Genomic DNA, 12,493 nt, shown 5'->3' on the forward strand with positions numbered 1-12,493 from the left:
GTTTCTTACGTAAATCTCACTTACAACATTGTTTTTCTAGCATATGTTTATACTTGTATTCCTGAATGAGTCATACTTTGTATATATCCTCTTCGATTTAAATTAATAACATAGATGTAACCATCATCCAAACGAATATAATGAGGTGATATCGTGGATCGTAATTATCTTTAATTTATCTTCGCAATGTAAGTATGTAACCTTCTCTAGTAAATTCTCGTAATGTAACCTTTTCTAACAAATACATACGTAGTACGAAGTATAAATAAAATTAGATACGGTTAAATAAAATTGATTTAAATTTTAACTAGTAGTATCATTCAAATTCTATACCTCCAATGAATGGTTGAACTTGTACAACATTAGCAGCGTTCTTGAAAAAATATGTCTATATACTAAGTGCAACCAAAAAAAGGGGAGAATCTTACTACCATATAACATAATGTTATACTTTATCGTTTACATTATATGTAAAAGCAATAATTATCAAGTTAAGTTTGATCTAATAGCTAAGGTTGAAGCTAAGCGTCTCAGCCATTTAGATTCGACAACACCTATATATGTATAGATAATGGTAAAATAAAGATATATCATTGTAAATCATTGTCATGCATGTTGGGTGAGAGTACGTACAGCAGCAAGCCACAACTAAAGAACCATTCAGGGAAGGTTGTATCTATGACTATGAATTGATTGAGCAAAACCGTTCATTCATTTTTGAGAAAAAGGCACATATATCATCATCACAAATTTTCTAAATACTGTTGAATAACGTAACATTTAAAAATAATATTAATTAGATGATGTCACTGCTTTAATCAGAATCATATTAAGATAAACAAGTAGTATCATATTATTAAACGAGTTGACAATAATATGAACCGCCCAACCTCTGAAAAATCAAATTATTATGGAGTAGCAATCAGCAGACATCCGGCTGATTTGGCATATACGCGGAGACTCGGAGAGTTAATTTCACCGCTTTAACACCACGCATTTGTACACTTATCGATTTATAATTATGTTTTGAGTACCTTTCCAACACATAAATTATAATAAAATATAATAAAAAATTTGACGAAGTAGACACATTTGTAAGTGGAATACCTAATGAGTCTGCATTTGGAGATGACCCATCTAATCTAATCTGTTCATAAGATCAAAGTTTAAACAATCAGTTCAGATCAAATGAGTTAAATAGTCTTAATACGTACTGAATAAGAAAAAAGAAGTGAAGATATGTTAATTTGGTAAGTAACTTGGATCATTGAATCAAGGGAGTGTCCTAGCTAGTTCAATTCACACCAACTCTCTTAAAGAATTTTCCTCATCAAAAGTTATAATACTTTTGCAACTTTTTCATTGATCTAAATATTGATTGAAATAAAATTAAAATTAATTGGTCCAACCCCCAAGTCCATCCTAATTAGCTAAGATCCAACTGTAATAAATAATTGATTAGAAGATAAAATTTGAATAACAAAAAGAATATATGAGGCATTAAGGCAGATCCATGCTGACTGTACGTGCATGCATGTGGCAAGCAACTTGCTTAACTTGAACATGCAAGATTTGATAGAGATAGCGATCTATAAGATCCAATTTATAGCATACATGTTATGAATATCACCAACTCATCAATACCTCACTGACAGATTAAAGATAAAGCTTAAATAATAATCCGTATAGTTAACTTTATTTTCTTTTAATCTAAGGACTAGTCCTAACACCGCCGGGTTAAAGGTCATTGGTAATTTTGACCGTGATGGAAACGGTAAAGTTAGGGTTAGAATTTCATGGGTCCTTGTGCTGAACGGCTAGGCCTAACGTCGCCGTCGGGAGTGGTACGTGACGAAAACGGTGAAGTTAAGGTTAAGGTTTTGACTTTTGAGGTTCTTTGCTATTATGGTTTCGGATTTTGGGTCCGAAAAGTGCTCTCTTATCTGGTCTTCTTACTTAAGTATTTTTTTTCTTGGTACTATTTAGAGTTTGCTTTACTTATTAAATTTATGTATGGTTTAATTTAGCATTTCTTGGTTGTTGTCCTGTATCTCTGGTTATTTTGGCTATACTTTATTGAATAGTTGTGTGCGGAGGGAGTTTGGATCCCTTATTAAGGGATTTGGTTTTGTTGTAGTGTTGAGAGAGATAAACAAGAAGTTGACCATGGCTAGGGTGAAGTGTGCTTTGTGTTGGAATGATTATTGTTGTCATTCTGTTCTCTTCTTTGTAGTGATCATTATTACTCTTGAAATTTTCTATCCGAAGCAAGCGCCCAAACTTTGTTTTGGGGTTTCTCAAGCCTCGACGTTGTCAAAGCTTTCTTGCCAACAAGAACAGCTTATGAATGAAAGGTCACATGTCCTGATGTCCAAGTGATCTCCTTGAAGGCTTTACTTGGTGAAAAGTTGATCCCACCAAGTAAGGTTAATCTAGTCATGATTGAATAGTTTAAGTACTCTATGCTCTCTTTGTGTTTTGAAGTAGGTATCCGCTGTTCCTCCTATAAGGAGGTCTTAATCTGCAACGTATGCGACCAACCCCAGTTATATAATTTTGTTTTTAGTATTAAAAGTTGTAAAAGCTTAAATGTTAAAAGTCATGTAGTGATAAGTTTTAGTTTTTATTTCGTAGTTTGTAAATTCAATATACGTAGTACAAGACTACAAGTAATTTTTTCTTTTAACATGTGGGCTGGATTAAGCCAGCTCATTTTCTGCAATCAACCAAGCCCATGAATTAAAGCCCATCCTACCCTTCTTACCTCAACCTCAATCTCCTCAGGAGTCAAGATTATTGTTACAAGTACTTATTTCAAACCAATTCAATTCAATTTATTCAACTTGACATCAACAACCTATTTCAAATTAGACCAAATTTATTTTAATTGCGTTTATATATTGTTGAATATCTTTACTTTCGTAATTTATTATTCGAAAAATATATATTAATACTAATCTAATGACATCTTATTTGATAAAAAAATTTAATCTTACAAATTAGTGTATAATTTAGGTCAATCAGATCAGATCAGTTGATATGAAAGGAACACAGCCAGAGTTATATCGACTAAGAGTATTGTTTTATCCTTTACTAATTCATTCTTTTTTTACCTTCATTTTCATACAAGGTAAGATTGCTCTAATATAATGCTTGTCCCTCTCCCTAGGTATAATATTGATGTATTCCTTCTTAAATTCCATCTTCACCTTTCCCTTAAACAACACAAGATTTCCTCTATTATCTTCAATCTCTATCCTCTTTAACAAACACCAGATTTCTTTGATCCCCACATCACTTAATTATGGAGCCAAAAAATAGCCAGCTATCACATTTTACGTAAATCATTAGGCTCTCCTTAATAGCCACAAAAGAGAAGACAATAATATACTCCATAGTCCATACTTCGTATAGTTTTGTAATGGTGAATATTATGTCCTCTTGAATTAAAAGTCAAAATTAGGTTAAGGGTATTAGTATGGTATGAACGGGGACAGTAAATGGCATGCCGCATGCAAATATCCATCACTGCTTAAGTACCATTTGATTAGTTCTCTAATAATGGAATTTCTGCATGCAACAAAAAAAACCTATCATGAATTGTTGACAGCCAAATTGACTGAGTTAGTATATATATATACATTGCATGTATCAGTGAAGACTTGACGTGTCAAAAATTGACCTGACTGATCTAATGTGATATGACCCCAAAAAATTCGATTTTAATTAGATTTTCGACTCTAGAATACTAATGCATGACTCGTGCAAATTAGATCCGACCTTACCAAGCCCGACCAAAGTACCCGAAGTGACACCTCTAGTCAAGGGATGCTACACACATACGAAGTAATAAATTTTGAGAAAATGTTTTTAGGGTAACATAACAATATAACATGTGTAAGAACTATTTGAATGAGCAAGAGATATCTATGTAATCAATGTATTTAAGGAATGAGGAGATGGAGGGATGGTTAGTCCCTCCATCTCTCCCCCCCCCCCCAAGTGATGGGGTTCGATTCCTCACAGCCCCCTATTCCTATGATAGGGTGGATGGCCTCTCCGTAATTTATCATGAAAGAAAATAAAATAAAATATCGACAATTAATTCATTATTAGAATTGGGTTAAAGTCGTTGAAGTAAGCAACCGTGGAAATAAATCACTTTACCATACCTCACAAAATCAACCATTGATATGTTTGTTTAGAAGATAATTGTCCTCATTCCATTCTTACTTCTCAACTTAAAAATGTACTCCGTACTTTTTACCTCCTTAAATTAAAAAAATATGGATTATGGAGTAGCTAGGCTACATTTGATTATGGGACATTTCTACGAGCAAGACAGCTAATAAATAGAAGTAATTATAAACATTACTTTTCATTATTTTAGTTTGTACGTGTCCACGTTTTTCATGCTTTATCTTTTACAAGTACGTAACTTGCTTTTACGAGTAATTGATAGATGAACGAGGAAAGTTTTATTTCCTTTTCGATTCAAATTATGCTGTCTTCAACTTTTCACTTTATGTTATTTTGTATGGGGTAAAATGTAAAATAGTTACTTCATAGTATGTACTTATATAGTTATATTGTTTAACTCATACGTAGTATTAGATTTTAATATATACTAAATATACAGTACGTAACTATTATTTATGTTAGGATCTGATAACCCGAGAGCCCAGTCCAAGATCCGTGATACTCCTATCGGCCAGATGAAAACCTACACAGAAAGCAGAGATAAGCTAACCCCGGGGTGATCCGGAGAAAACCACTCCAATGATAAAGTTAGAAAGTGTTTAGGAAGAAGAAAAGTAGTTATGAAGAGAGAGAAAGTAGAGAGAAAGAGAGTAATAAATGGTAACCTTAATTATGAGGTTAAACTTGATATTTATAACATTTCTTAATGACAGGTGGCTACATGGCATGCAGAGTTCTTCTCGCCAAGTGTCAAGCTGCTGCTGCCACGTGCCAAACACCGACAAGCCGACATGTCTGCTTTATGTAAAGATACCGGCATATTTTATAGCTGCTGTGGATCCATACCCGTACTTATCAACATGTCGGCCTATTTTCCATATCTCCCCATATAACTATTACGAATATTTTCTTTTTTCATGTACTTATTACGACTTTTTTAATTGTGCTGTCGAAAGTTTACTAAAATTTAACAAAATTCCAATAATTAAGTTTATTCTAAAATCAACTAAGACTGGACTAGCCTCTCCCAAAAAAAATAAAACTTGAAATTTATGTCAGGACACCCACAGAAGTTAAGTATTAGGAATAAACCAAAAGTTTATTGTCAAAATTTGAGTGCTCATATGGGCTGATGGTCAGAAATTTCCGAGGCCCATAGTCAAACGTTGAAAAAATGTATTTTAGGCCATGTTGTGATTTGATTAAGAGGGTGGACATAACTTCCCCTATAAATTTTTGGGCCCATAACCAAAGTAATCTTCTGCTACTCCATAGAATGACGGCAAATTATAAGATGCACCATGGTGCTTATAATTCCATATGAACCACTAATTAAAATATACTCTCTTTTCTCTTTCCTCCTCTACTTTTCAAATTTATGATTTTTCTCTCTTTTATTTTCTCTCTCCTCTATTTTTCTCTCTATTTTATTTTTCTTTCTCTTGAATTTGTTCATCATCATTTTAATTGAATTCCTTCATATTGTTGGTCACCATTGAGTGAATTCATTCATTACAATAGATTAAATTCAAATTTTGTTTTTTTCAACCTTCGATTTGAAGCTTTGTTAATGGAGTTTTTACAATGAAGTTAACATGGCGTCGTCATCGAGTAGAAGGTGGTTAAGATGATGGTGTGATTATTTTTCAATGAGATTTCATTATCTAAATCACCATGGCTAGGTTTGAGTTTCGGAAAATGTAGCTTTCATATTCTTTTGATTTTTTTTAGTGATAATTGTGTATTTTGTTATGAACAAATCTGTATTTGATTATATTTCAGTATTTTGAACATTTTAAGCTAAAAATATGAACGTATGTTGTGTTTTCTGTAAATACATAACATGTATTTTTGGAATTACGAACATCTTTATTATAATTCTGAACATGCGATACATTACTTATGAACTTATTTTTATTTTAGATCTATGTATTTTTAATTTTACTAAAAAAAATTGGCATTCTCTACTTTATAATTTATTAATCTTAACATTTAGCATTCTGAGCAGTGTCTTCAAGTGCAAAAGTTTTTGAAGGGTGTTCAATGGTTTGTGGTTGGGGTTCAGAAGTTTTTGTAGGGGGTTCAGTGGTTTTTCAAGGGTGTTCAATAGTTTGTGGTTGGGGTTCATAAGTTTTTGTAGGGGGCTCAAAGGTTTTTGTAGGGTGTTAATGATAAATTATATTTGTATAGGATTGTTGGGCACATTTTTCATTGTTTTTTAGTTACTTCTTAGTCTCTTAGTCGTTGGTTTAGAGTCATTTATGCATAGGTTATCACTATCGTGCTGTATTATGCTCCGTTTGTGTTTTCTTAATGTTTCAGGTAGTTCTCATAGCTATTTGGACGCTCTCGGAAGAATTCGGCATTTGTCGTTGGATGGAGGGATGTTGATTTGAGGCCGATGATTCATTGACCTTGTGCTTATATATGTATGTAGACTCCTTGAAGCAAATCGAAGTTGTTTCGTAGCTCTTGTTGCAAGTATGAGATCGTTTTAGGCCTTTGGTGCATTGACAATTTGAGTTGCTAAGCATTCTTGCATCGAGCTAAGCTCGAGCTATAGCTCGAGTACTAGCTCAATAAGGCAGCAAGCCAAGGAAGCTCTGAGGTATCGTTCGCAAGCTAGCTCGCCTATTAGCTCATCACTGCCATACGCAAAGTCTTATGCGAGCTATAGCTCGCCAGCTAGCTCGCCAAGGCAGTAGCTACATTCGACGAAGAGCGATAGCTCGCTCGTCAGAGAGCTATAGCTCGTTGCTGCTCCAACTTTTCTTGGTCGTTTGACGTAATCAAGTCGAGTGTCGTGCCACGTCATCAATTATCATCCAATAGCATTATAGCTTATGTATTTATTTATTTATTTTATTTAGGATGAGGCAATAATATAAATACTTGGGAGGATTTTATTTTGCCTCTCATGCTTGATTTTTCTAGATTAAACGTTTCTTTGTTTTCTCTCCATTGTTGAACCCTAGTTTATTATTCTCCATTAATTTAATCGTTGAGGTATTTCATTCAATCTTTCGTTCTTTATTTTATTAATTATGAATTCTAGTTTATTTATCTCTTTTGTTTTGTTTATTTCAATTATGAGTGAGTAGTCGTTTTCTAGGGCTAAGTGAGGGAAGCCATGTTTATACCTTGATTAATTATGCCTAATTATTTATAAATTTATGAATTAGGGTTTTGAATAATTCCAATTGATTTGTGCTTTATTGTTTGATTCATGTAATTGGCCAATATCATGAGTTGATTATTTAGCTAATAAAAATTAGAATTGAAAGATCATATTTTTAGAGGCTTAATTACAATTGGCGAATTTGATTATGTTAGCGGTCGAACTACATATGTTAATTCGTAAGCGTTAATTCCCGACCGTAGGATTAACAAGTGCTTTAATTATTCGACCTAGTTTGTTTATTAATGGATTGTTTGCATTTCTTGGATTGGTATAAGCACGGTGGACCGAACGTATGCCTTAGACTTTAATTTATCTAAGAACAACCTTATTTCCATTATTGTCATTCTTTAGTTAATTTAATCATCGAATCATTATTCGTTTATAGAAATAGTTCATATAATTTGGCAAAAACTAATAGAACCTGTCTCCCTGTGGGATTCGACCCGTATTTGCTAAATCTCTGCTAACAACAGACACCGTGCACTTGCGGTATAACTTTTTATTCATCAAGTTTTTGGTGCTGTTGCCGGGGAGACGGCTTCTAGTAGTTTTAGTTTGATTGTTTGAACTGTTTCCATTGTCCCATTGGAACTTTCAGTTCCAATCGGGGCATTCTCATTGTTTTGTTTTCTTTTTGTTTTATGCCCAGGTCAAAAAGAACAGGTGAAGTGATCCCTACGGATCCGGACTTGGAAAAGACCCTTAGGCAAATCAAGAAGAAAGGGAAAGGAAAGCAGAAAAAGACCCAATCACAGAAGAGCTCTACTACACAGCCTGACATACAAAAGGAGATGACTGATAATAGGTCTCTTAATTCTTTCGGGGTACCATCCCAAGATGGTATTCCAACGGGTCTTAAAATGCCAGAAATCACTGCAGAGAACTTCGAAATCAAACCCGCATTGCTCAGTATGGTTCAACAAAATCAGTTTAGTGGTCATCCTACTGACGAGCCAATTAATCACTTGCAGCGATTTCAACAGTTATGTTCCACTGTTCATCACAAAGGAGTCACTCAAGATCAATTGAAGGTGATGTTGTTCGGATTTTCCCTTCGCGATAGAGCTCAGAAGTGGTTGAACACTGTCAAAGAGACGGAGTGGAGCAAGATTTCTCAAGCATTCCTCAAAGAATATTTTCCCCCTGAAAAAACTGAAAAGATTCGACACCAAATTTCAACATTTTCTCAAGATTCAGGGGAATCTTTTAGGGAAGCATGGGATAGATTCCTAGATCTTCAAAGATCATGCCCGCATCACAATTTTGAGAAGTGGAATCTTGTTCGTATTTTCTATAACGGACTAGAACCCGAGACTAAATGTATTGTTGACTCTGCTGCAGGTGGTGTGTTCCTTGACAAGACGATCGAGGAAGGGTATGATTTTCTTGCAAATCTTGCAGCCAACCATTTCTCATCTCCAAGGACGCGACCAAAGAAAGGGAAGATGGAAGTTGAAGCCTATTCACTCATGACATCTCAAATGGCTCAATTAACTGCAAAGATTGAAGCATTGCAAGCCACTCAAGAATCTTCTCTTTTATCTGTTAATGCTATGTCTTCTCAACCTTCGCAAACTCATTTTTTTGTGAATTGTGTGGTATACAGGGTCACTTTGGATATCAATGTGCTCAGAATTCTCAAGACACCAATCAGATGGAGCAGGTGAATGCCTTTCAACAAAGGCAACCGAATGATCCATATTCTAACACATTTAATCCAGGTTGGAGGAATCATCCTTACCTTTCATACAAAAGCAATAATGTTCAAAATCCTCAACCTCAGCAACAATGGGCACAACCTCATCAACAGTGGTCACAGCCTCACAACCCTCAACCTCAGCAATTTGTTGCAAGGCCTCCACTACATCAACAAGGGGCCTCTCATCATCCTCCTCCGGGTTTCAATAGGCCACCTCAACAACAACAACCTTCTCATGGCACTCAAGAGCCCACTATGTCTGACCTTATGAGAATGATGACAACCATGAAGCAAAATACTGAAGATAGCATCAAGGAGTTGAAAAACACGACAAAGCATTTGGAGAACCAAATTGCACAAGTCGCAGGTACCAATATCCAAAGGCAACCTGGCCACTTACCAGGACAACCGGTCCCTAAGGAGACCGCCAATGCTATCACTACTCGTAGTGGTGTCAGTTATGAAGGGCTACAAATGCCTACTGATGATGCAAATCTTGAGAAGGAGAATAGTGAGGTTGCAGAGAAGCCCTTGGATGATGTTCCCACCTCGAAGGATGGGAAAGCTAAAGCAAGTGATGCTGAGAAAGAGAAAAAGAAAGGTTCTGAGCCTCCATCTGTCGAGCCAAAGCTACCATTCCCACATCGGATGCAAAAGAACAAGGTAGATCAACAATTTGGTAAGTTCTTGACTATGGTCAAGAACCTTGAGGTAACTGTTCCTTTTACTGATTTGGTCTCTCAAGTTCCAATGTATGCAAAGTTTTTAAAGGAAATGATTACTAAGAAGAAAGACTTTGGTGGTGTAGAAACAATCGCTCTAACTGCAGAGTGTAGTGCTATATTGCAAAATAAATCCCCACCTAAGCTTAAGGACCCTGGTAGTTTTTCCATCCCATGTCATGTAGGTGCATTATTCATTGATAAAGCTTTATGTGACTTAGGTGCTAGTGTGTCTGTTATGCCTCTTTCTGTTTGTAACAGGTTGAATATGGGAGCTTTAAAATGCACACAAATCACTTTGCAAATGGCGGATCGTTCTATAAAATACCCTTTAGGTGTTCTAGAGGATGTTCCCGTTCGAGTTGGGAAATTTTTCATTCCTGCTGACTTTGTAGTTCTAGATATGGAGGAGGATAGAAATATCCCGATCATTTTAGATAGACCTTTCTTGTGTACTGCAGGTGCTGTTATTGATGTCAAGTCTGGGTCTCTTACTTTGTCTGTTGGTGATGATACAGTGACTTTTAATCTAACCAATGCGATGAAGTCGCCTATGCTTGAGAATACTTGTTGCAGGATTGATGTGCTTGATGAGATTGTGAGAGATGATACACCTCGTGAGTTAGCTAACGATCCATTAGAAGCTGTTCTCACCTTGGAGGCTTCTAAAGGAGAAGGAGATGTAGAGATTGACTCCTTGATTCGTGACTTGGATGCCCCTAATACAGAGGGGTTTGAGGTAATGGAAATACAGAGGGGTTTGATGAACCCGCTACAGTTGCCACCACTACTGCACGAGAGGAAACCCTTCCTACTACCGGTGATGCTGCTCCCGGTCCAGTTTCTGATCAGTGAGCAATTTTTCTTCTCTTCCGTTTTGTCTCTATGCATTTTTCACAGTGAGGACACTGTGTTTCATTTAGCTTGGGGGAGGGATGTCTTTCTTTAATTGCTTTCATAGTGTAGTTTTATTTGCTTTAGTAGGATTGTTGTACGGTTTGTACCATTCACTAGGAGTGGGAGTTTACGTACAACGAAAAAAAAAAGTGTATTGCTTTCCTAGTTTAGTGTTTTGGCTAAGTCTTTCTCTTTTGCATTTTTGTGTCCTCTTTCTATGCTTGTGATTTCGAACCGTGTGCGGACTTAAACTTGATTCTTTTGAGTTTCTTTTGACCTTAGTTATGAGTTTAAAATTCAGTCGGTTTGTGCTATACAATGCTACCTACTTTACATTATGTGAATCAATTGAATGGTTAGCGACAAGATTGGTTGTCCCGTATCAAGTATAGCTAGCCAATTCTCTTGCTATATCACCCTACTTTGTGTTTGTGTGACTGATGCAATCCGTTATTTGAGTAACCTCGGTTTGAGATCTATTAGTAATTTGGTTATCACTTATGCATGCTGCGTATGATAAAGGCCCTTTTCTCTAGGTAGCCTTCAGATGATATTTAGATACATTTGTTCCCATTTTGCTCACCCATGTTGTTGCCTTGCCCATTCATTGTTATATAGCCACATTACAAGCCTCTTAGCCTCGTTGGTTACTATTCCCAAGTCTAGCTTGGGGGAGTTCATTTATAAGCTGTTGTTTGTTAATGTCAGGTCTCATTCTATGCAACCATGGCCAGTTGAGTTTGATGGGGTTGTATCAAAAGTTGAGAACTGCTAAAAAAAAAAAGAAAAAAAATAAAAAAAAAATAAAAATAAAAAAAGAAGAGTTTGTTTATATGTTGAAAAAAAAAGAGAAAAAAAAAATCAGAAAAAAAGGCAATGAAAAGGAGAAGAAATTAATTTCATTCATAAATAATTCGTAGACTGTTTTTTTTTATCATCACTTCCATAGTATTTTGGAGGATGTTTGTGAAGTTAGATGGAATAGCAAAGGCCATTTCAATCGGTTGCATTTGGTCATGTTCATTTTCATATTTATGCTCCCCAAGTTAGCTTTTCGCTCACATCTTCCTAAATATTATCCTACCTTTTCACCTTAGCCCCATTACAAGCTTTAAAAAAGTCCTTTTGATCAGCATGTGTATTGAATGATTGAGTGAACGTAATCTCTTATTGTTGTTACATTACCCTTTTAAGCATCAAAATGTTCGTAATCTGCAAGGTGTGCGGCGACGACTAGCTTGATTGGGAAATGGGTTGTGGCCAAGTTTGGTTTCAATTGTGGATCATGATGTAAGGTAGTTTTATTCGTATCCGAGCTAAATTTTGATCTTAATAACTCTAGTTTGATTGCTTGCTCGAGAGTTGGGTTGGCTTTATTCTGGTTCCCTAGAAATCATATTTATTGTATTCGTATGTTTTGAGTCTAAGGTGTTGCTTGAGGACAAGCAACAGTTTAGCTTGGGGGAATTTGATAAATCATATTTGTATAGGATTGTTGGGCACATTTTTCATTGTTTTTTAGTTACTTCTTAGTCTCTTAGTCGTTGGTTTAGAGTCATTTATGCATAGGTTATCACTATCGTGCTGTATTATGCTCCGTTTGTGTTTTCTTAATGTTTCAGGTAGTTCTCATAGCTATTTGGACGTTCTCGAAAGAATTCGGCATTTGTCGTTGGATGGAGGGATGTTGATTTGAGGCCGATGATTCATTGACCTTGTGCTTATATATGTATGTAGATTCCTTGAAGCAAATCGGAGTTGTTTCGTAGCTCTTGTTGCAAGTATGAGATCGTT

General features: G+C 35.6%; 1 protein-coding gene and 1 non-coding gene across 2 annotated transcripts; one reads left to right on the top strand and one right to left on the bottom strand.

The window, feature by feature from the left end:
* The first annotated feature begins 5,795 nt into the window (after positions 1-5,795).
* On the top strand, positions 5,796-12,390 carry LOC145602690 (uncharacterized). Its single transcript, XM_081658856.1, has 4 exons — positions 5,796-5,818; positions 8,031-8,925; positions 8,988-10,541; positions 12,322-12,390. Exons 1-4 carry the CDS (start codon positions 5,796-5,798, stop codon positions 12,388-12,390), a joined length of 2,541 nt encoding a protein of 846 aa, XP_081514982.1.
* Positions 8,540-8,645, bottom strand: LOC145603235 (small nucleolar RNA R71). Its single transcript, XR_014104763.1, has one exon. It is a non-coding gene; the product is annotated as a small nucleolar RNA R71 (small nucleolar RNA).
* Positions 12,391-12,493: the final 103 nt, after the last annotated feature.

This window comes from Chenopodium album, chromosome 21, assembly GCF_948465745.1.
Source record: "Chenopodium album chromosome 21, dcCheAlbu1.1, whole genome shotgun sequence".
NCBI classification, from domain to species: Eukaryota; Viridiplantae; Streptophyta; class Magnoliopsida; order Caryophyllales; family Amaranthaceae; genus Chenopodium; species Chenopodium album.

Bases quoted from the DNA above. Each gene is read 5' to 3' on its own strand.
- LOC145602690 (XM_081658856.1), top strand. From the start codon at position 5,796: ATGGCGTCGTCATCGAGTAGAAG. The intron at 8,926-8,987 runs GTTAATGCTATG...TGTGGTATACAG, and splicing joins AAGAATCTTCTCTTTTATCT to GGTCACTTTGGATATCAATG. The intron at 10,542-12,321 runs GTAATGGAAATA...TTAATGTTTCAG, and splicing joins CTAATACAGAGGGGTTTGAG to GTAGTTCTCATAGCTATTTG.